Source organism: Cyanistes caeruleus, chromosome 1, assembly GCF_971803275.1.
Source record: "Cyanistes caeruleus chromosome 1, bCyaCae1.hap1.1, whole genome shotgun sequence".
Classification (NCBI taxonomy): Eukaryota; Metazoa; Chordata; class Aves; order Passeriformes; family Paridae; genus Cyanistes; species Cyanistes caeruleus.
In genome coordinates this window covers 87111580-87136296 of record NC_141701.1, presented here as the reverse complement: position 1 = coordinate 87136296, position 24717 = coordinate 87111580, and the positions used below count along the sequence as shown (strand labels likewise).

General features: G+C 42.2%; 1 protein-coding gene across 2 annotated transcripts; it reads left to right on the top strand.

Moving 5' to 3' along the window:
- The first annotated feature begins 258 nt into the window (after positions 1 to 258).
- SSR1 (signal sequence receptor subunit 1) lies at positions 259 to 23483 on the top strand. Of its 2 annotated transcripts, XM_086901129.1 has the most exons (10): positions 259 to 560; positions 2648 to 2766; positions 4467 to 4554; positions 4734 to 4996; positions 5379 to 5455; positions 7152 to 7230; positions 7941 to 8034; positions 10324 to 10387; positions 22287 to 22346; positions 22669 to 23483. In XM_086901129.1, the coding sequence occupies exons 1-10, from the start codon at positions 476 to 478 to the stop codon at positions 22691 to 22693; spliced, it is 954 nt and encodes a 317-aa protein (XP_086757255.1). In that variant the 5' UTR covers positions 259 to 475; the 3' UTR covers positions 22694 to 23483. The 2 variants fall into 2 exon arrangements, with proteins under 2 accessions (XP_086757255.1, XP_086757264.1); XM_086901138.1 differs by lacking the exons at positions 10324 to 10387; positions 22287 to 22346; positions 22669 to 23483 and adding an exon at positions 8571 to 8760.
- The last annotated feature ends 1234 nt before the right edge of the window (positions 23484 to 24717 follow it).

Sequence of the window (24717 nt, the reverse complement as noted above, 5' to 3'; positions counted from 1 at the left end):
GCTCGTTAGCTTCTGTTTCACAGATTACATCTTCAAACTCCACATTTCTCAACGCCACGACGATCGTCCAACTCCAGCCCCCGGCGCTGCGCAGGCCCAAGGATCGCCCGACGCGCCTTGAGCGCCGTCCAAAGGCTCCTGGCCCGGGAGGCTCTGTGCCGCGGGACTTCCCGGGAGCGGAGCGCCGGCAGCCCCGGCTGCTGAGGACGCCCGGGCAGCGCCGGCGGCCCGGGAAGCGCCGGAAGCGCCGCCCCCGCCGGGCGCTCACGTGACCGCCGCGCCTCCTGCCCGGCCGAGCCACGTCCGCGGGGGCGGAGCGGGGCGGGCTCGGCCCCGGATGGAGCAGCGGGGGGAGGCGGCTCCAGCTGCCGCTCCATTGCCCGCCGCCATTTAGACATCCCGCCGCAGCAGCCAGAGCCGGGACGGGCTGTACGGGAGGGGTCGGGTCGTCACGGCCGCCGCTGTCACCGTCGCCATGAGCCGCCTGCCGCAGCTGCTGCTGCTCGCCCTGCTCGTCTTCCCCGCCACGCTGCTGCTCGGGGGCGCCCGCGGCGGCCCAGGTGAGGGCGGGCGAGCGGCCGGCACTGCCGGGCGCGGGGAGCGGGGCTGGTGGGCGTGTGTATGTATGTACGTGTGGGTGTGTGAGCGGGTGGGTGCGTGCGTGTGGGATCTCCGTGGCGGAGCGGGGCGGGAGAGCCGCTCCCGCCGGGCCTGCGGAAGCTCTGCCGCTCATTCATCGCCCCGGCCGCCCGCGCACGTGGCCGCCGCCGGGGCTCCGGTGCCAGCGGAACCCCGGCCCCGCCCAAGAGCGCCCGGCGGGTGCAGGGCCGCGCTCCGGCCCCTCCGGGGGCAGCGAGCCGCGGCGTCGGGCAGGGCCCTGCGGGCACCGGCCTCGGGCCCGGCCGTGACAGCGGCCCAGGAGAGCCGGAGAGCCCCGGCTGAGGTGGTGGCAGCGGGTTTGCCCTTGTCCCCGCTCTCCCGCGGTGCTGGTTCCCAGATTCCCTGACAGAGGCGCTGGCTGCCGCCCTGCCTTCCCACCTCGTCTGCCGCCACCCCCCGAGTGTCCTTGGCGACACCGGGAAGCGCTAATCTCTGTTTACGCCGTGGCGTTATCTGATTCACGATCTGGAAATTGCCTCCCTACTACTAAGTTTGGGAAGGCAGGAGAGGTGGGGAAGGCTTCTCGGCCGGCTCCTGCAGTGGGCTGCAGCAGGCGCCGTGTGCGAGTCGCTTCCCAGAGCTCTCGGTTCCCGCTATTGCCACATCATCAGCCCCTCTGACATCCAGGGACAAGACCGTAAGGGGTCGGAGGGTGTGCTGGGCAGCAGATGGTAAAGGGTGCCTTACAGCCTATCTGTACGGTGTTCGTTTGTAATTTAAAACCTCCATACACACACCCCTTTATTTGTAAGAATTTTTGTAGAAGTTACATTTTTTATGCACTTACCAGTTTAAAACGTCAAATAAAATCACGCTAGGTAAGGCTTAGGTTAAGTATTGCACATTGTCGAGCAAAAGTCTTTGAGTGTGCCTTCTAAAGATATTTGAGAGGAGAGATTGTGTTTGCTCTTTCTAGCACTGTGACGGTTCTTAAGTCCTCGGGTACACTCGTCCTGCTCAAGGATTCCTGTTTCCCATGAAAATTTTTAAATATTTCTTATGAATTTTGTATTTATAGCAGCTAGGTCTTTTTTCAGACATATGTAAATCAGTCATCCATTCATTTCTACGCTTTCGTATTCAGAAAATGTTAAGTTTATTAAAAAAAACCCAAACCTGTAGTTCTGTGCACATGTTTTAGATCTCAGCCTTGCTTGCACGTGCTCTGAACTGCAAACAGACAGAACTTTGTCCCGTGGCCAGTATTTTTATTAATCATATTTGCCCAGTCTTTGAATGTATGAGGCTTGGCTCCACGAAAGCAAAGAGGCAGTGGACTATCAGATTGCACTTGTCTTGGAGCCTTGTTCTAGGTCACGTTTCTTTTCTGACTGGTGTTGTGGTTCTGTTGGATATATGGCTGTATATGATATTGAGGAGATCACAGCAAAAAAAGACATTATTTCTGTTTCAAAACTTGAGTGAAAATAGGTACCAAGGGAAAAAAAGTAACTTTTTGAGTGCTTTTCAAAGTGTTCTGTTATCATTGTGGTAATAGCTTGTTAGACTTGCTAGTCTTAGAAGAAACACTACTTAATAAGTTAACTTCTTGGCAATAGCAATGCCTTATTTTCACTTTTGTAATTGCAAAATTAAATTATTCTCATGCATTCTCATGCAATTCTCATGCATTGTTCAAAAATTGAACAATAGCTTTGAAAGGTACATCGGTTCCCTTCTGCTAATTTAGGCATTGCTGTGTGAATGCTGAACTTTTTGTCATCCAGCTGTAAATTTTTGGTTTTGAACTTCGTGGCAGATGAATGAGTAAGTGAGAAAGATTTTAGCAAAGGAATAAGGCTGAAAGATCAACACAGACATCATTTGAATAGGAGGATTTTTCAAATGAGGCTTTAAAACACTGTATTGGATAGGTTTTTGAGAAGTTCCTCAAACATTAGTTTGAGAATTGTACTTAAATGTCAGTTTTTTGTTGATTAACTAGACATTTAAAAGACTTCCTTGTATTTGCATTTTGTTTTGGTAGGCTCAGGTTTGTTAGTTGCAGCTCAAGATGCTACAGAAGATGAGGAAGCTGTGGAAGATACTATAGTTGAAGATGAAGATGACGAAGCTGAAGTGGAAGAAGATGAGCCAACAGACTTGGTAATTGCACATGAATGTCACTTCAAAAGTATGAATTAAACCAGAAGTGCTTGAAGCTGGATAACTTAAATAGAGTTTACTTACATTGCTATTTTCAGGTAGCTGTTTCCATGTATCTGATTAAGCTTGTGTTCAGTTGGAAGTGTCAGAAGGATTTACCTTTTCTTTCTGAATTACCAGTCAAAAAAACCACATGGGGAGAGCCTGATTTCTGACTTTCAAAACTGTTTGCCACAATAAAAAACCCCCACCAAGTGAGAGAACCACATTCTCATAGAAGCCCTCTGTAGTCCTTTCCTATCTGAAACTGCACATCAGTAAGCTGAGAAGAACACCGGGGGGTAGAACTACTTCATTCGTGCTTCTTTGATCTTGATTTCTAAGGGACAACAGTCTTAGTTAAGCTCAGAATGAATTCTGAAACTGTTGTTAAAAAAAATACAGCTAACTAAATTTGCAACACAAATTCAAAAAATTACCCAAAAAATCACAAACAGAAAAGTGAAATGTTTTACATAGTTTTGTGATCTGCTGATAGCAGTTGAGTGTTAGGCTTGCTAGACACTTAGTGTGCTAGGGTGGTACAAAATTTTCACGAAATTCTGATGTACATTAAGGAAGTTGGGGGCATTAGTAGGAGAAGACATACATAATAAAAATGCAGATTTGGCAAGTGTTACTTGATTCTATGATATTTTACTGCTGTTGTTAAGTCAGTGAGCTTATGGTTGACCAGCTTTGCTAAGTTGTAAAAGGTATACCATGTCAGTACTGACAGAATATTATTAAATAACCTTTTGGATGTAATTTCATTTTAATAAATAGTCTACTACTCAGGTACAAAACAGGGTGCTTTTTAGGCACTTTCTCTTAATTGTCACTGAAATAAAAGATAGGGTTTTTCGTAGTGTCTTGGAATCAAGATGCTGCATAGTCAGCTCTGTCAGTTCCCTGGTTCATGGTATGTGTATGACTGATCCAGTAGAACTTCCATTGCTTCAGGAGGTTGTTTAACCACTGAAATCAAATGATCCAACTGGCTTGCCAGCACTTAGCCGAGACTGTCCAATACCGGGTGAGCCTTGTTTTTGTCTGGTGGGGACAGTGATGATCCCCTTGTGGAAAGTAAGCCCTTAACGCTTGCATTTGGCAAATTGAAAAGTGAATCATCACAAGGTGAACTTGGAACAAGTGAGTCCACGGACTTACGTAGTTCCAATAGCCTAACCATTTCCAGACATACATACCACTTAGCTAATTAAAACTGAATAGAAAGCTGTCATAAGCACTCCCTGTAGTGAAAGTAACTAATTTGTTTTATGGCTTGCTTTATTTTGGAAATGCTTGTTTTCTAACTAGAAATGGCTTAGATGTGAACACAACATTTAGATTCTATTCTTTCCACCTCCAAACAGAAGCCTTGCTTTTTGATTGCTTTTTGATTCTAAACCCTTCTGTAGAGGTAGACGTAGTTCAGATTAGTCACTGTGTCAAATATAACAAGTAGAAAGATAAGTGCTGAAAGGGATGCTCATCAAATCTGGAGGGAGAGCAGACAATGTGCTAATCCTGCAAGAGCAGGATTTGGTACAAATACTTGCCACTGTTGCATGCCTTGACACATGGGATTCTCATGAACCAAGCATGGTTTTTGCTTCACTGTTCATTATAGGATTTTTCAAAAAAGTCTCTTGTCTTAGACAGAAGAAAAAGAGGAAGAAGACTTATCAGGAGAACCAAAAGCCTCACCTAGTGCTGATACAACCATCTTATTTGTGAAGGGTGAAGGTAAGAGTCCTCTGCTCATCTGCCATTCTCTTTACTGGTGCTTAGACTACATCAGTGTTTGCGTGAAACAGTGAAGCTCTAAAACCACAGAGTCTGTTCTAGATGCTCTCTGTTTAGAATTGGCTGTGTGTTGTGCATGAGGTTTCTAATGGTGGAATATTTTTTCTTTTGTGTTTCAGACTTTCCAGCGAACAACATTGTAAAATTTCTGGTGGGCTTCACCAATAAGGGTACAGAGGATTTCATTGTTGAGTCTCTGGATGCTTCTTTCCGATACCCTCAAGACTACCAGTTTTACATCCAGAACTTCACAGCTCTCTCTCTGAACACAGTAGTTCCACCACAGAGACAAGCCACATTTGAATACTCCTTCATCCCTGCTGAGCCTATGGGTGGTCGTCCTTTCGGTCTGGTTATCAACCTCAACTACAGAGATGCAAATGTAAGCCTGATGCTCTAATTCTTTTGAATCTTTCTAGTTCATCTGGAGGTGTCAGGAAGGAACTACTTAGTCAAGTATCTCTCCAGAAAGTGAATGCCTCTGTAGTGTTTAAGCAAATCGGTAGATACATAAGCATAGCAAGTGATTGCCTGCATGCACTTGAGTTGTATCAGCAGTGGAAGCTAGAGTGCCTTAGGACTGTAGTGGGCAGCAAAACATTTGTGCTTTTATGTGTTGATTGAAATTAGCACAACCTAAAACCTTAAAAATGTCTTGTGCTGGAGTTGCTGCTTTCTAGAATTTCCCCAAGAACACGGAGAAAGGTAAATGTGTACGTGTTGAAGAAACTAATTTAAAACGTTACATGCAAACTTTGTTCTAGGGCAACGTTTTTCAAGATGCTGTCTTCAATCAAACTGTTACAATTATTGAAAAAGAAGATGGGCTGGATGGAGAAACGTAAGGAGACTGGAGATCCAGGTTTAGTTGGTGCACTGGTAGAACGGGTTATTGGTGGTGCCAGTGAAAATAGTTCTTTTATTGTCATTTATTGAATGCTAGGTCTGCTGTCTTTTGTTTTGATGCAGCAGCATTTGACAGACTGAAAATACAAACTTTTCCCAAAATTAAGATCTCTGTTACTGGTGGGGATCTTCAGGACTGGTACTGTCTCAGTGAGAAGTTTACAGATGTATTTTACCTCAGAGGGATTAAGCCTGGAATAGGACCTGATGTTATACAGCTGCATAGCAATTAAAAGCTGTTATGCTTTTCTTATGCTACTGTGCATTTTCCTAAGAGTTAAAAGATGCAGAGAGTCCATAGTATCAGTCTGTGGTTCCTGCTGTCAGGACTGGAATAGCTTTCTTCTGGAACACTGCAGTGTAATCTAAGATTACATAAACTAAAAGATGTATTAGGAGTACCAAAGCAAAGATTTGTATTTGGAGCAGCAAAGAATGACAAGAGTTCCTCTAACCCTGTCTGTAGTAGGTTTCTTTCAGGAGTGATTTTTTTTCAGGGACTTAGGTAGATCTGACACACCAAATATCTTCCAAGCATATGCTGTGCTAAAATGCTTTTGAGTATTATAGCACTGGAATGGAATTTTAAATGAAGCTGTGCATTAAAAAAGTTAATCTTCAGAAATACTTGTAGACAACGCTGAATATGTGGCTTGTCCTGCCACAGGTAGAAACTTCCTGTTAAGCAAGCTTCCTTTTAAAAAAAGTTATCCAAAATAAATAGCTGTTGTATTAATTTGTATTTCTCAAATACAATGGTTTATGAAAGAATGGTTGGTCATGTGAAAATGTGTGATACTCTGGAAAAGGAGCTCTCAGAACAATTCAAATACTAGAATCAGTTTGTGTGAGTATCTTGTGAACAGATAATTGCCCTATAACAGGTTCAATTAAATGTCTTCTTCAGTTTACCTCCATAATTTCCTTTATCATAAGTGAGAACTCAGATGTTCAGTTTGGAATAAGTTCTTTACCCATAAATTCCTTAATCCCCAAATCAATTTTAGCTATAATTTAGGTTTACCTCTTGCTAAGTATCAACAGATACTTCAGATAAAATTCTTAAAAACAAACCAGAATGCATGGATTCAAAAAATTGATTTTGTAGGTAGATTTCTATCTCTGGAACACAGAGCAAGGTAAGCAAGGTCTTTCAAAGCTCTGTTGCAAATTAATAGTGTTCTAGAAGTACTTGCTTTGCAATAGCATGCTAAAAGCTTGTAAAAGACTTTTAAGGGTTTTATAAATGATTAAAGCTGTCACAGACCTAAATATTGCCTGAGACCCAATGTCTTGAAACTTTGTGATAGTGCAAAAGAATTTGTGAAGTTACTAAATTTCAATATTTATTATAACATTTTTCTAATTTATACAGCATTTTTCAAATGTTCTGTTGTTCAGAATTAAATTTATGATTACAATTTCTAAAATCCAAGTCAGAATAATTGCGTGATAGTTGTTAGAACTTTAGTTTCAGATTCCTTCCTATTTTCCCCACTTGCCTCCTACAGAAGCTCTTGGGAAAGATTAAGTGAACGTGTGGCAAAAGTTAAGCTTAATTTCCATGACTCATAAACTGTCTTCAAAACTTGATGTTTTCAGTTAATGGTTTCTTAAACTGTTTTTTAAAGGATCTTCATGTACATGTTCCTGGCTGGACTTGGTCTGCTGGTCATTGTTGGCCTACACCAGTTACTAGAGTCTAGGAAGGTGGGTAGCATGTTTGTCTGTGTACTTGTTAATACAAGGTCTTTCTGATGTGAAAAGAAAGCAATTCAGTGACTGCTTCTGGCATGTGATAAAGGTAGAAGATTTATTTTTAGAACCTTAGGGGTTACTGGGGAAACTAGAGCGTTCTTAAAAAATGTTCCTAGTGGAAGATACTCTGAGCTCATGCCCTTTGAGTTGGAATAGCTTCCAATCACTAGATGTCTGTGTCTACTGATTCAGCACTTACTGGGTAGATTTTCCCCATGCTCTCTATTTCTGCCTGTTAGTTTAATCCAGGTCAGACTTCAGGGAAAAGCAGCTGTCAGTCCTTTATTTAGTTCTTAGCAAAGCTTTGCCATAATGTTGATTATTTTGCAGTCACATGTGAGAATATTGTGTTAACCTGAGAAAGCAAAACTTGTCATCACAAAGTTATCACCAGCAAAAGGTATAATGAATTTGCCCAGGTGTGCATGAAATCTTGGTGACTTTATGTGGAGTAAGTGTTGTAAGGTGTTAGAAGCGGTGATACAAAGCTTAGGGGAATAAATTGCTAATGGGAAAGACAGCTCTGTGCATTAACTAACCTAAAGTTCGCACCTTAGTGAAATAATTAATTCACTAAATGTAGCATTTTTAGTAATTTCTAATACTTGTGCTGTCCAAGTCTTACTTAAAAGAAAAATCTTTCTTCTTTCATTCTTTTTCAGAGGAAAAGACCGGTACAGAAAGTCGAGATGGGAACATCAAATCAGAATGATGTTGATATGAGCTGGATTCCCCAGGAAACTTTAAATCAAATAAGTAAGTGGTCTGCCTTTCACAAACTAGACCGTAACACACTTAACTTGACCAGCTATTTGTAACTGAATAAGCAGCTGATACCAATTTCTTAGAACAGCATATGTCTTCTAAGGAATAATAAATTCTCAGGCACTGTGCTTAAGGATTAGATTGTTACTTTAGCAGTGTATTCCTTGTAGAACAAACTTCATTGGTTGATAAAATAATGGCGTTTGATGACTTACAATTTGTTCTGTAGAATATTTTTCAACAGCGTAAGATCTCTACCCAAAATCTGGATTGCAAAGCTGGTTTAAATAGGACAAAGTAGCTGTCATCTCAGAGTTTCTGTAAGTTGTTTGGAAGTTAACCTATAGACCAAAGTCTTAAATAAGCATCATAAGTGTGTTTTAACATGAATACTTGTTACTGATATCCTTCACAAATCCGAAAGTTCTACTTGCTACCTGAAATGCCAACACTAAACCAAATAGTAGGCTGTGGATATTTCTAACTTCTCTTACTCTTTCTTCTCTTTTGCTTTCCCATGGCTTCAGTGCAGAGTAGAAGAGGTGAGGCAGACTCTTGTGAGCTGCAGAGTGAAAAGTACTTAATGTGTTGTCCATGTACTAATTAGGCATGGATAGAAGTACAGCTTCCTGCATGCTGTGACTGGTGATGTAGCATGAGCAGTGAAAGATGCAGAACAGATGCATGCAATGGCATGCATTTTATATCCTTCTAAATGTATGTTCTCATGCATTTTGTGGATATATTTCTGGTTATATTGTAGAAACATAATTTCAGTAGAATATTGCTGAAGTATTGTTGTCTTTTTTCACAGTTCCCAGAATTCTTTTCCTAAGAGGCAGATGTTTATCTTGCCTTCCCATACCTTGGTGTATCAGGCTGATAAACTCCTGTCCTCAGCAGCAGTTACTGGTGTGGGGTGAGAAAGCCTCAATGAAGTGCAGTGAATCCTACATGAGATGCAAAGAGTTCAAAAACCCTTTGCAGGAGCCACCCTTATTTGGCAAAGATTGCTGTTTTGATCAAATAAGCACATTCTAAGCTTCATTTGGTGTGGAAGGGCTAGAGGCCTCAGCTGTGATATGAAGTTGTGCCAGGAGTTGATGACTTCATGCTTTTTAAAATTCCTTTACCCTTTTTAAGAGTACTTATACAACATATGTATAAAGACTAGTGGTTTACTTGGGAAGGTAAAAGCTTTCCTGTACACTTTCTTCTGTGAGACACTAGAATAGTACAAAATCCCAACACAGGAATTCGAAAAGCCTCGATCTAGCAAAAAAACCTGAAGGTCAAATACTACTTTTTGCTAAAGAGTAAGGTGACTTTAAAAGGGTTCAAATTCTGGTAATGTTTAGGCCCTGACACCATCCTTTTCTTAAGCCAAATAGGTATTCATCTGTTAATACCTGAAGTTTAGGGAAAACTAATGGTTAAGTTGTTCTTAATTGTGGTTTTTTCAGCTCCAGATCGGTTTCAATTACAACTCTACACTAGAATTCTTTAAAATACATGACGTTCAAGATCCTGACTTTTTTATTATTGGCACTTCATACTGTACTGATTGGTCTGTAAGGACATGATGGCTGCTCCTTGTGTTTGCACATGCTCTAAACAGGGAAGTTGTTGGAGATCACTTAGCAATCACTTCAGTATTACATCCAAAGTATTGAAGCTTCTCTGCAGTAATCATAGAACCATAGAATGGTTTGGTTTGGAAGGGGCCTTAAAAATCATTCAGTCAAGTGTGGATGCTTCCTGGAAAAGTGCAGTTTTCCACAACAAAGACACTTTTCTTCTGCTGTTAGTTGTATGAGCGTGGAAATATTACATGCAAGACATGGCTGTCTAAACAAGAGTCATTCTTGTATTTTTCAGGCATGTAAACTCAAGGCAATGGCCATCAAAATAATTCATTTAACTTTCTATAAGTGTCATTACCAAGCATGAACATTTTTTAAGCAGCAGAGCCATCATTTTCACATAGGGATGGTGTTGTGGGGTTGGTTTTTTTTGCATTGTAGTAACTGACAAATAGAACAAACCTTACCCTGTTGTTGCATGTTACAGAGTGGAAATGTATTTTTTTGGTACCTTCTATTTAGGGTGCTGGTAGTTAGAAAGTCTTAACAAGTTGTTTGAATTGGCTTTTCTGTGGTGATGCATTGCACTAGAAGGGCAGCTTGTCCTGTGTTTGGAAGGAGAAAAATACATGCTCATGTAACAATTGCAATTGATGCAACTATCTTTTTTTTCTTTTTTCTTTCTTTTTAATCCTAGATAAAGCTTCACCGAGGAGGTTGCCCTACAAGAGGGCACAGAAGAGACCAGTGGGCTCTGATGAGTAATGTTAACTAGTGCAACAGTTGAACCTTTACTAATTCTGCCTGTTTGGTTTTTTTGGATTGGAGTAGTGCAGAGAACCCATATCACCATAAGGAAAATACTGCTAAACATTTGGACTGAACAGATTAACTGAATGGTGTTAATATTACTGAAAATGCACTTCTCTTTGAATTTTTTTTTTTTTCTAATTGTTTGGGGTGGGGGGGAGGTAGCCATTAAGATTTGTGCCTGCGTGTGTAAGCAGTTGGTCTTAACAGAAACATGTTACCTGAAATGTGCCTTTAGAGTTCTTTGTAATGCTGGCTTGTCATCTGTACATTGTCATTGAAGGATTTTTCTCCTCTCCCTAATCTGAATGTCTGGTGACTTTAATCTGTCTTGATTGTATCATATCTGTATCAGAACCTGAACACATTGTTCTTATTCAGTAAGTAACCTTACTCTTTACAAGGTGCGCACACTGAAGTTTGTGTGTGTGGTCCTGTCTCAGTGGCCAGGCACTGATCATCTCAACTTCTGCATAGTTTTCATTCTAAAGGCACAATTGGGTATAGCTGCTTGTAGTGGTAGATATATTGCTGCTGTTTTGATCTGGGCATGCAGTGACCTAAAAATCTGAACTTAGCTGCATAGATGTTAGGAAGACTCTTGCACAGCAGCAGAACTTGTGAAGCATGGAATTTGTGTGCTGAATTGGTATTACTACATAAATTTCTTTTTTATACCCAATTTGTTAAATGGTTAGTTATTGAATTGTGCCAGCATCGTAGGTATTCAGATTATAGTGGTAGTTCTGCAATGTTTACTCAAGAAACTGTTGAATAAGCCAGAAAAACTTTTTAGTGAGTTCTTGGTTCTCTCTCCTAAGAACTAGAATGTCATATGTATCAAAATGCCAGTTTATTTTTTTTAAAGCTTTACAAGGATTTGCTGTACACACTTGAAACTGAATTTGAGAAACTGTTGGCTTCAAATAATTATTTTTATTGGCAAACTATTTAATTCAGTTATAATTAATTTACAACTTTTGAATCTGAGACAGCTTTACACTGGTCAGTACATTGATCTGAGTTTTTTTTCACTTTGTCTTTCTTAACTAGTAACATGGATGCATATTCATCACTAGCTGCATGTTGGTTCAGTAGTCAAGCAGAAAAGCTGTATGCAAAATCAAAACAAGATTTCCTTTTGTGGCTTACATGATTACCAGGTACTGAGGTATTGATCCACATCCACTGTGTTCAGGAATTAACTGACAGAATTAAGAGCCAATATGCAGAAGATGAGTTTGCTTGGGCAAGGTTTGAACTGTTTGCATCTCCACTGCCTCTCTTTCTATGTCTGAATGCTATCTGAAAGCTCGTTGAGTTCAGGAAGAGGCACACATTTGAGGCTTCTGTTGTCTTCCTCCATTTCCTGATCCCCACCTGTGAAAATGCCCTTTTAGTTCCACACTTGGTGTGCAGGGACTGAACTTCTGAGCCAATGAATGCTGAGCAGTCCTTCCACAGTGTGTTTGAAGCATCCAGGCTCTGAAACTACCTGTGCTGGGACTATTTTGTTACACATCTTGCCAGAATGAACTGTGAAGATGTTCTTGACTCTTACTGCTGTGGAAGAGATGTTTTATTCAACTTCCTGAAAATACAGCTAGCCCAGGCAGGATATTTTTCGCAGTTAGTGTTGCTTAGCTGTCATTCAGATCACTTAGGAAACAGTTGAGTGCTGCCCTCATAAGGGGTATCTCCACTCAAATTGTGTGGAACAGCTTTATTTGCCTTTAGTGATATAATCTGACTGGTTCTGTGGTAGGTTAGCAGGCTTGTGTTCCAGCTTGCATTGACTCAACAGAGTGTTTATGGATTAAATGCTTCCTATGCTGAAGACCCATAGTGATTGCAGCACCTGATGCACTGAGCTTGGAAAGTTCCCTCTCTTGGATTATGTCTCTAACCTGGCATTGAGAGGGGCTTTTTTCACATTCTTGTAACAGGTCATCTTGAACTGTATAATCTTAATTCTTCCCAAGATTTAAAGGTACTCTTTGAGGGAGTGGTGACGATACAGTGGTACGCCAGGAAAAAAGACAAATTTTAATTTTATTTGTACAAATCAGAAGTATTTGAAGGCTGAGCTCTCTTCTTTGCACTCAGTGGGTGACTTCCAAATGCTTAAGTTCTAAGCATGAAAGAAGAGTGAAGGCAGCTTGCACTGGAACCAGCAGTGGGAAAGTCCAGGTGTCCCAAGGCTGTTTCTCTGATGATACAACTTGGCATTCACTGTAGATGGTTCATAGTGACTTTTTTAGCCAGAAGCAGTTCATAAGAGCAGGGGCCAGTAGATCACTGCTGCTCATGATGAATGTAGTAGGATTTTTTAATTGCTTGTTTCTCATTAATTTGCTGTAGTTGAAATTCAGCAGTAACATTCCAGCATGCAGTGGTAACTGAACACTGGCATCTCTAGTATTACTTCTAGTGAATAAGCCAGTCTATTACACTCATTTTTTTAAAAATTGGGGACATGTAGTTGTTGTTTTATCCTGTTGGTTAGAAACTTTCATTTTGGTACTTGAATTTTCTACTCAGTTTTTAAACAGGGATAGCTTAGTGTCACAGGTATCTTGCTGGATGTCATTATTATTATCAGCTGAGTAGGGTGTAGTTTTGCTACTTAAAGATGAGGCTGCAGCAATTCTGCCTGTCTATGCCACCCATTTCCATTTGGCAGCTCAAGCATATGTATAATCCAGCATTCTTACCAGTTCTCAGCCAGCTTACTGCACTGCCACACAATTGTTCCTGGAGGGTTCTGAGAAGAGTGACAACTGTAAAAGAAGCTGTGGGTTGGGGTTTCTTTATTAGTAAAAGATGTTGAAATGGTTTTGGAGAGCAAGTGGACTATGGGCTTCGAGTGAATTCCTTTCTCAAAGCTCCTTAACTTACTCAAAAAATTATGAAGACCTAACAATTCTACACTTGGGGTAGGAAAACCAGCTTTGGAGTTCACATCTACAGAAGCAGCAAAGCATTAATTTAGACTACCCTTGAACTGCATGTGATACCTGTAGCCCTCTATGCAGTCTGTTTTCTGGCAGTAGTTCATTTTTTTCCCCAGTATTCTTCAGTCAGAGAAAGAGGAGTGGCTGCTGTCAGACTAAAGGATTGTAGTTCATTCTCCACATACAAAATTAAGTTGTAGGCTGTGGAGCAAGATGGAACAGACTAGAGATGGCAGTGCTTCTGCTTGTTCCGAAACATTTATGCTGAACACCTTTTCCTTAGCTTGGAAAAGGTGTATTCCAAAATATCATTTACTGGTTATTCCTACGATGCATGGTGCTAAACAAAATGTTTTAGATGAGAGCTCTGGATCCAGGGAAGTCAAATACTAAAGTAGGCTGTTGTCCTGTTTTTCAGTGTGCTTGGTGTACTGAGCAGTAGAGAGTCTGTTCTGTTTTCTTCTCCAAGGGAAGGGCAGTACCTACCTCATAGGAGTGACATAAGGGCTGTTTAACGAGTGTTTTGAGGTTATTTGAGACTTGCACAATACACTTCCATGGAGATAGTAAGACACAGCACTAGTGTAGATGGTTGGCAACTGTACACATAGATCCATACTGTACTAATTTAATCCCCTCACTGACCAGAATTCAGCAGCTTTACACTTTGACATTTCTAAAATACGCAGAGGAGTTGCAGTTAACATACAGAGGAAAACAAAGCCAGAAAGATCTCTTAGTTTCTGAAAAAGTTTATAGGTGGGCTAAGTAACATTCTCCTGACATTTTTCCATTTATCTCTAAATTTTCCTAGGGATCTTTTCTAATCAGTTGATACAGATGATTGTTTATGTAGCTACAATCAACAGTCAACTTAAGAATGACTGATTGTTTTGGATTATTTTCAGGTGATGTACTGCAACTGAAGTGTTAAATTATCATTTAATTTCTTACCTGCTGACTTGCATTTATAAATGAGATCAGATCTCTTGAAAACAGCTGCAGGTTTTTTGTAAAGTATACTTGATTTTTTTTCTTAGCATTGTGTAGCTTTTTTTTTTTTTTAAATAAAGCATGAGTATGGCACCAAGAAAAGGCCTTTTCCTTGATAAGCAAATGGTAGTAGCAAATATGCAAAGTGTGAAAACATGACATTCTTAAAAATCTGCTTTTCTACATGTGTAATTGGAATAGAATAATATTGAGCAAGTACTCTGTGATGTTTTGGACAATGGATTAATAATTAAGATTAGAATTCTTTTAAGGGAGGGCCCAGTAAATTCCTGAATCCTGATGGGTTAAAAGTGACCCATAATACCCTACATTTCTAGAAGGAATAACCTCTTGTTAAACCATAGGCAGCATAAAAAGGATCTGTTAAGATGCTTAAAGGTTGCTGAAGCACAAGGCCAAATGCTTACAGTTTTTACGTGCATGCTGTTGTGTGACCAAGCAAACACTCACATTCCATGCAGTAATTCCAAAAATAGCAGTTCCAGCAGGTGTTCTGCATCCAAACAGAAGAAGGTAAGACTTGCTGGGGGGAAAAGAGCCAACAAAAAACAAGACAAAAAAGGCTTAAAAATAAAGGATGCTGGGACCCCTGTATTGGTAAACCGTATCTGTGGGTAAAAGCGGGAAAAATTACAAGCAGATGTATTGATGTGTGTTTAGGTCCCAGAACACATAGAAATGACTCTAGAATTTGAAGCCTGCCTCATCTTTCACTGAAAATATCAAGATAGATAGCTTGCAATAGCTGGCTTAGAACAGATACCAAGACCAAGATGAAGTCTTAAGAATCTGTCTGGCTGTCTTTTCTGTCCCCTCGTGTAAATAGTCTTGACTATATATTAACTAAGATGCAGTAAAATTTCAGCATCACAACATGCCAGCCCCTCAGCTGGTGAGGTAAAGCTGAAATTTAACCTGCCTTTCCTCATCACTCTCAATCTGTTTAGCCATGTAGAAATCACAAACTGAGTTTTCCCAGTGCCACTTAAGTTCACATAATGAACCTGTCACTTGAGAGCTATCTCTTTCACACAGCAAAGAGAACACTTGGAGCTGATGCACTTGGTCTCACAATGGTCTGAACAGATTTTCAAGAGGACCCCACAGTCTGTGTCCTAGTAAAGGAGGTTCAGTCCTGCCCTGCAGGGCCTGGATGGAGCTACACCGTGTATTTTCCCTAGTGGTGAGGCTGCAGTGGTGGAGCACGTGTGATGTAAGAGCATTAATGCCAGAGATAAAATACAGTGCTAGGTCCACTAGATGGAAATTATTACAGCCAGCAATTCCCAGATCTGCCAGCTGAGGGATCTCCCAAGCCTGTGACAACTGCTTCTCATAACAGACAAGCACAAGGAGAGCTTTAGCCTCTTCTCAAAGAGCAGTACCTAAAGGGAGGGGTCAGAGCAACTGTGCCTGGCCTTTCTAAACCATTCTGTGCTGTATCTTGGCCACTGAAGTAAGTCTGAGCATTGCACTTTTCTGCGCTGTTCAGTAGTAGTTGACAAATATGAGGCTTGAACTCAGAAAAGCTATAAATGTTGGTGTCTAGTATTTGACACCAAAAAAATTCAGGGCTGTGGCCACCTACAGGGTCAGCTGAAGGAATTGCAGAGGTAGAGCTTACAGTGACACACTGACTCTGCCACCTGGTGTTTGGCCCCACAGCCACTTTTCCTTAGAAGTTAAATTAAATTTGATCTTTTAACTCCATGTGCACCTTGACCACATTCAGACAGAGGTTGATTCAGCTTGCTTGGAAAAGCTGAATGGGAACCTAAGAGCCCAGACTGTTCAGAACACTGAAGGAACTCCCTTGGCAGAGCCTGGATCCACAGCCCTGCAGAAGCAGGCAGGGGACAGGACCTTGCCCTGAGGGTGGACTTGATCCCAGTCTCAGCAGGCAAGTTTTCCACCCATAATATTTCAAGAGTGAAAGAAAAATATGAACAAACACCCTGTTTTATTCAGGAGGAGTCTGCACAGCAAGGAGGGCAGTTAAAATACCCTGCTGCAGGTTTCCATTGGAAAGGAAGAGCTAGAATTTAAATGGCATCTGATGACTGTTGAGCACGGTATGGCAAACATTGCCACCAAAATAACAGGTTATATTTAGAAGCAAGTCCAAATACCCTGAAACACTTGATTTGGAAGTGTGTCATATTTTCCTTAGTATTTAACCAAGTATTTAAGTTCTTGGTTAATGCTTGGTTGTTTGTAATAGTGGTTCATTCACAGAGCATGGAATTACTTCTCACAGCTGGAAATTACATTTTGCCCAACTGATCCTAACTTGTTGCTGCTATAAAGTAAGTTGGAAATCAGGAAGCACATTTTGCTGTTAGGCACCATAGGAAAGGAAAAAATCAAGCAGGATTTAGTTTATCATTTAGAAAATACACTACTCAGGGACCATCCCAAACATTGTAGTAGCCTGGCAGATTGCAGTTCTGCAGCATTCCATTACCACCACCCCAGCTAAAGATGGACTAAGGGGGAAGTACATCAGTTACAGTCATGCAGCCAGAACAATCACTCAGTAGCTTTTCTTTGGGCTCATGCAGGACAAGACATTCCCTCAAGGTCTTCCTGAGGCTGAACTCCTGCTCCTGGTGTCATTTACTGTTCCTTTAGTGAGCTGCAGCACTCCTTGTGGTTACTCCTTTCCTTTTCCCTGGCAACACCCAGGGACCATCACCCTGTTGTTCCCATTCTGCTGAATTTATAGAATTCAATGGAGCCAGATGTGACTTATGCACTGCAGTGGGAATAAGTACAGGCCACCGGGGACCTGCTGACAAACTGCAAAACATCCCTCGGCTGCAGCTCAGTAAAATACTGCCTGAAGGAACTGGTAGAGAAGCTGCTATCACATTGAATTAAGTATTGTTCAAGTTAAGCACCTTAATTTTTAAGCAGGTGTTTTGCAGCTGCTAAAGAGACTCTTACAGTTCAGAAAAAGTTAAAAACTGCCAAAGAGGTAACTTTGGTATTTCACAAAAAGTAATAACCAAATGCATTAAAAGCAGCATGTGGCTCTGCATCCTGTTCCAAAATGTATTACCATGGGGTGCCTAGGTTTCTCACTTCTCCAGATCCCTCCCTCTCTCTCACCTACAGCCCTGGCTCATTTTCTAGTGAGTTCTGGGTCTTGGGTAGCTGTGCTAGGCAGCCTCTGTGGTTTCAACTTCAAAATACTGACAGAGAGTGATGTAGGCGCAAGATGAAAGATCAGACTCACTGTGTTGTGGTGCAAACTTCACTGACTGCTGTGTGTATGCAGCCAAGTTGATACTTCGATTTTCTCTGGCTGTGAAGTATTGTGGATGTGATGCATGTAACCTTGGAGGCTGTAAAGCTTCAGTCAGACAGGCATCTTGAAGGCAGCAGATTAAATGGTGTTAAATGTCCTGCTACCAAAAAGAGACTTTTCTGGCCAAGTGTGCAAATCCAGGAGTGCTGGATCCCATTCAGCAGCAGTGCATGCAGCAGGACATGGGAGGAACATGTGCTGCCTCCTCCCCAGCTGCTGCCTGGCAGCCCCATGCATCTAGCAGGGCTTTGCTTTGGTAAAATTAAACAGCAATGACAAATTGTTAAACAAAAAAAAAAACAAAAAAGGTTACAGCCTCTGTTTACAGCCAGGTTTAGCCCATCGCTTTCCCCTTCCCAAGCATGGGTCATGTGGTAAAGCTTGAGCTGCAAAAACCTGGGAGGAATAGTGGTCAAAGCAAGCCTGCATCTCACAGCTAGCACTGCCATCACCCCAAATAAAGTACAAATACTTCTTTTGGGTGCAGATTCCCTGGAAGTCAGATGCTGCTCACTGAAAACAACAAACCTAGGCTGTCATTCTCTGCAGGATCAGATAACAGGAGATGGGAGAAAAGGCTAACGCACCAATTGCTTTTGTTACCCAAACACAACTCCACGTCTGAGGGCAGGGCCCACGGTCCTGTGTGCACATGTTCACAGGAGCATTTATTTCTGCTGTTCCTCATGCCCCCATGCTCGGGTCAGGTCCTGTCATGGAGCCACCAGCCCCTCTGGCTGACATCCTGTCCCAGCCTTGGCACATTTTTACGAGCAGCAGGGCCATGCCCTACGTGTGGTTACAGGCTAAAAATTACTGACGGAAAGTCAGCCCACAGCAGCGCTGGCCTTCACCACATTAACCTCTGCCTCCGAGATTGTTAAAACAGATCAGGCCTCTCATCATTAAAAGCTTTTCTCCAGCAGATTTCTCTTATTTACAGCCTCCCATTAACTGATGTTCGTAAACTGCTTCACAGCCTTCTGCTGAAAGGCTCTAGAGAAGTTCAAGTGCTTTCACAACAGCGTATTCCAAACACCCATCCTCCAGAGTTTCCTCATACACTCCTGGCAGTTTTCCCTGCCAAACAAGAGACAGATCTGGCACAGGAGAAGTAAACAAGCACAGCAAAGGAGAAAGCTATTTTCAGTTCCTACTAGTTAGAGGATTGCTACAACATTTTCTACTGCATTACGCAGTGAGGTTGGGTGAGCCAGAGAAGTCTTCTCACTTGTTACTGTTTATATATGAAAAACTGCTTCATTTTTGTGAGGATTTTTTATTTTTATTCTGACAGGGCATCTTGAGAAATGAAAGTAGATGATACTAGATTTTTTGAAAAGCCTCAACAATGCTTCTCAACTTCATTTAGTTCCACTTCTACAGGGTGATTTCAGACACATCTTGAAATTAAGACATCAGAGTCCCTTTCCTTGCAATACTCTGGAGGTTTACATCTCCCCCAGAGAGTTCAGTCAAGCATGTTATCTCTCAGGCAGCCCATTAACACTGGCAGGTGTGTGCAGGTTACGTGTCACTTACCTGAGGTGGCACTTGCATACAACAATAGCAAGATAGATGCTCCTGTATCTTCTGGGCATCTGTTCTGTGAGTGACCTGCCAGCAGTCTGTGTCTTCACTGCTGCCTGTGAGCAGGCCAACTGCCCCTCAGCCTCTCCACCCATTTTCTCCCAGGTACTAATCTACTCCTTTTTTTAAAAAAAGATACTTCTGGAAAAACAGCCTCATAAACATCTTTTACAACTTGATGTTGCTTACAAACAACTTTCCCCTTGCCCACTGCCCAACCTTCATTCCTCCCTTTGCTTTAAATGGGCCTCCCTGCCCAGGTGAAGCCACTGATGAGGCCTGGCAGCCCACAGGGATGGTGCTCTTGCAGCTTCTGTACCTTTTGTAGTGGTGCAGCTGGTGACAAATCCTAGAAACACCTAATAATTCTGTCCCAGAGCACTCCTCCCTGTGCTGTTCTCCCCCTGCCCTTTCCTTTCCCCCTCAGTCCTCTAATAGTTCCCAAGGAATAATACATGCACACCACTGACAAGTGAGTCTCTAACTTGTCATAGGGCCAAGGGCACACACCCTCTGTGTCTGACACCAACTCATGCTGTGGGAGAAACACCTTGGGCTTACTTGGCATAAATCATCCTTTCAGGACTGGTGAGAAGAGCTTAAAATCACCTAAAAATGCATTCCCTGAAACTGCATTGCAAAAACAGAGTCCTCAGCTGAGGGGACAAGGAAGGACACCATGGAGGCTGTGTTGGAAAAGGCCAAGAGGTCTGAATTTGCTGAGTGCAAGACCCTGCACCTGCAGGAGACGCTTTAGGCTCTGGCAGGGACTCCATGAACAAACCACTCTTCCTGTTAATGTTCTTACTTCAAAATCAGAGGAACAGACTGTGACCATACATACCCTCAGCAGAGCTGTTGGCTCAGGAACCCCAGCTGTGCTGTACCTCCTGTCATTTTAGGTTTGTTTCCAGTTTTTCTAATCCTGTGATCCAGCATGGCACTAATTGCCCAAGACTAGGGAAATCCTCTAATCCGCCAGCAAATCTGCAGGTACCAGCAGTCACCAGTTTCTAGATAGGGACAACAATATGCTCCTGGATGTTTGTTTCTCCTGTTCCCTGAGTGTGCAGATGAGGACATGGAGCAAGGAGGGCAGCTCTAGTGTGGGGCTGATGGCCAAACCCAGGAGCTCCAGAGCACACTCAGGACTCCAGGGATCACCGTAGTGACGTGCTTCCAACCTGCAGAGCACACTCAGCCTGGTGACCAATCATGCCCCCAGCTCAGACACCACCCAGCCTAGGATGCAGATATGCATGTACAATCATGCCATTCCACTAACAGCTACACCTTTCCTCATACACACTCTTCCCCCTTCCCAACCTCACTCAGACCATTTTTCATGGAACATTCAGCTCATCCCTGACGTGGAGAAGGCTTTCAAAATTTAAGCCTATTCCTTTATTTCCAAACAGATCAGAGCCCAAATCCCAGCATCCCCCTCACTGCTCCTGTGGCTGTTGCAGTGTGGGTGCAGCCTCCCCCCTGCACAGTGATTACTGTCAAGGAAGGGATGAAAGGGGGAAAGTAATTCAACACAGCTCCTCCTCGGCTGGAGGGCTCAGCTAACCCACGACATCCGAAGATGCTGGTATCTTGTACAGGTTTTATTCACTCCCCTCCCTGATGCTGGCTATTCCAGTACTCAGGTTTTTGGGAAGTGCTGGCATAGCCTCTTTTTCCAGAGTCCAGCGATTAAGAGATGTTTTAATTGAACAATCCAATGCATTTCTCCATCTTTTTTTTTGCATTGTCAGAGTGGGTGATGGAAATGGTGCCTCTCTGACATACAGAAAGTGCTGGTTATCCTGTGCTGGGGTCTTGAGTCTCCCTTTTGCAGATAATCCTGAACTTCAGGGTTTCCAAAAGTGACATTTTCAATCCCCTCATAACTACAGAAGTACCGAAAGAAAATGGCATGTATGATTCCCCAAACTGGAGACATGTGAAGAAGGAAAGGTTTCAAGTAAACTTTTGCCCCTTGCTGCCTTTGCTAGTTGAATAGTGACTCATTTTATATGAGAAAGGCTTTTTCCAACAGAAAAGGCCAAAACACTGTTAAGTGTCAACAGCAAATAATTTCTCATTGCACTCACTTTCTGAAGATCTTGGTGTAGTTGTACAGCCCTCCCATCTCACAAATGATGGCTACTTTGAGACAGCTGCATAATGAACAGCAAGTAACTTTATTCCTTTCTCTTCACTTGTTTGTGTTTCAGTAGCAGCAAGAATGGGAGAGACGCTCCAACCAGGCTCCACTTTCTGCTTTGGGGCAGCCAGTTTTCATCCACTGCTATCTCCTGCCCTTCCCCACAGCTTTACACTCCACACTTCAGAAAAAACCTCTTTCCTGGTGCCCCTTGCTACCAAGGCATCCCTGTGGTGGCATAGCACTCGGGTCTTCCCCAAACTTTAATGCTCTGGGAGAGCACAAGGGCCTCCTTGCCTGAAGCTCTGCTGTGAGAGATCCATAGCAGTGCCTCTCAAAGGGACTGAGCCACTCTCCCTGTCCATGTCAGGAATTCAGCTCAGCTTCACCCTTGCCAAGGTGGGGAAAAAAGCTTTGGGGAACGAGGCGAGGAAGCAGTAAGTGTGAGGAGGCACACAGAGATACCACCACCACCTCCCCACCTCTCTGCTAACCTGGTGTTTCAGACCAGCTCCAGCTATTGCTGCCATGGGTGTTAGTATGAGAAGGAGTGGAGGCAGGAAGAGGGAAAGGGAAATGCCAGCAAGGAGAGAAGTTCAGCTGGCCAGCAGGGTGTTACCCTGTCCAAGGCCAGAAGAACAGAGGAATTCCCAAATCAGCAATAGAGGTCTCAAGCTGAGGTAGAAGGAGAAAAGGGCTGGGCACAGCAATTACACCCTTCCATGGCCAAGAACCAAATGCTTTCTAAGTCATCTGTTTCATAAGTTATTAGTCACCATCACTTCCTAGCCACATAAACTCATCCCATTTGGTTTTACACCTCCTGACAGGTCCCTGGGCCACTTGGATGCGAGCTTCCCATCAGTCTCACGAGAGGAGAGGCGATTCAGGTCAGTGGGTGGGAGGAAAAATTATTTTCGGCAGGTTTCCTTCCTCAGAAATGATGTTCCCACCCCATGAGCTCACCCAGAGGGCCTTCAGAGCCCCACTTCATCAGATATCCTTGGTTTGGGGCTGAGCTGGCTGGCTGACTGCTTCTGTTTTAACCTGTCCCTCTCTGGGGGTGAGGGACCAAGGTCTCCTCAGCAGACAAACTGCTGTGAGGAATTTTCACCTCCATCAAGAAGGTGCAGAAGGCTTGAGGGAGGAAAGCAGCAGCAGTTCATCCCCAAGTCTGTCTCTCATTCTGAACCTGGTTCACTTCTTTGCCAGAAAGCACCACCGCAGCAGGACTTAGGAAGATGTGGATGCTTCAGCTTCACTGCAATTCCCTGGCCTCCAGAGCTGGATACACAACTCACGTGATTCTTTGGCTCCCTGTCCTGTGAAATGGGTTTTATTTATAGGAAAGCATATAAAATGCAGCTAGCAAAAGCAGCTCTGATAAGCTAAAACAAAGGATTTGTCTCTTTTTTTGACACATGCACGTGGCTTTTGAATACATCCTGCAGAGTTTGCGGCCATAAACATTTATGCGAGAAGAAAACTATGGTAGCAGAAACCTACTTAGTTTATAGAAGAAGTGACTGGTACACTACATGCTGGGAGGATGCTCACCTATGTGACCACAGGGCTACCATTAATTAAAAAAGAGAATCCTGACCCTGTCTATGCAGGAAAATCAGCACTTTTCTGCTGTCTTCAGTTGCTGCGTTGAGGAGCTGCACCGGGAGACAAGCAGCGTTTCCAAGGGGCCTGGCTAGCAGAAAAGGCTGGTCAAAATGAACACGAGTTTTCAGAGTGCTGCAATCATCTCCAGCTCAAACCCAGATCAACTGAAGGAAGAGAAACAGTGATCCATTGGCACAGATAAACTCCGGCTTGCACATCGTCCTCCAGCAGCACCAAGTCTAAGAACAAGTCACCACAAACCCACAAGAAGAGCCATGCCCATTTAGTAACCTATAATTTTTAAATATAACATTTTATTGCTTAGATGGTTTGATACAGAACAAGTTTTACTTTTTATTTTGAATTTGGAAGTACTGTACAACTGAAAAAAAAGAGGAATAAAAGTACCAAAACAATGTGTGATTCTCTGTTCATGTGGCATAAACCAGTCTTGTACACAATTCGTAGCAGCAGTTTAAGTTCCCTTTAGAAAAATATGAATTCTACACATTTATTACTGTTTCCTGCATGGGATGAAATCACTAGGATTAAACTTCCTTCGTGGAGAGAGAAGAGAAAGGAGACACGCAGAGAGGAAAGAGAAGATGAATCATTCTGAAAATGGAATCAGACTGTCACATAGCCCCCTAAAGTTATTTCACAACAGCCTCAAACAAGGTTCTCTCTTTTTTTTTTCTTTTTCCTTTATTTTATTTTGCGCTTTCACAGTCAAGTGCTTAATGTAGTGATTGAATTATCTCCATGTTAAGTCCATTGCAACTCAGGCAAAAGAATTTTAGAAGATTTTTTTTTTGTTTTCTTTTTGTTTTCTTTTTGTTTTTTTGTTTTTTGTAAAAGCCCTGAGAGAGGAAAAAAAAATAAAAAGATTCAAACGAAAATCGTATAGAGACAAATTAGCTGAACATGCAAACTAAAGCCTAAGATTCACCCATAGTTTAAACACATTATAAATTTCACAGTTTAATATTGGGGGAGGAAGGGAAACAAAAAAAAACCCCAACAACAGCAACAGTTCTCAGTCAAACTCAACTAATAAAAATGTCAATAAAATGTGGCAAGACCTTATACTCTACTAGGATATAGATAAAGGCTAAATAAAGCTTTAAATCAATAGTGATTATTGCTAGCAGATGTCCCGGCAGGCTGCTGGGAATTAATTACTTGCTACATTGTTCTGCAGCATATAGTTTAGTAATGGCTTCTCCCCCACAGTATTGCGCAGTTTAGTGTGGAGAGTTGCAAAAAAAAAAAACAAAACAAAAAAACACAAAACAACAACCCCAAAATAAACAAACAAAAAAATTACAAAAACCAAAAAATACCCAAAATAATAATAATAATAATAATTATTATTATAATTATAATAGTAATAACAATTTAAGGGATGCGTGAACTGGTTTTAATTAAGTAGAATGCACCTGGGTAGAGTTTCAAATGAATCATTGGTTGTGACTGATTTATCTATATCTGGCGTTAGCTTCGTTTCTGAACTGGTTCAAACATCCCTATTTAAAAATTAAAAAAAAAACCAACAAAACACAAAAAAATAGAAATCACATATACCTCAACCATTTTCTCTTATTCTATTTGCAAGAATATTACTCAAGAACGTTTCTCTTCCTTTGAATT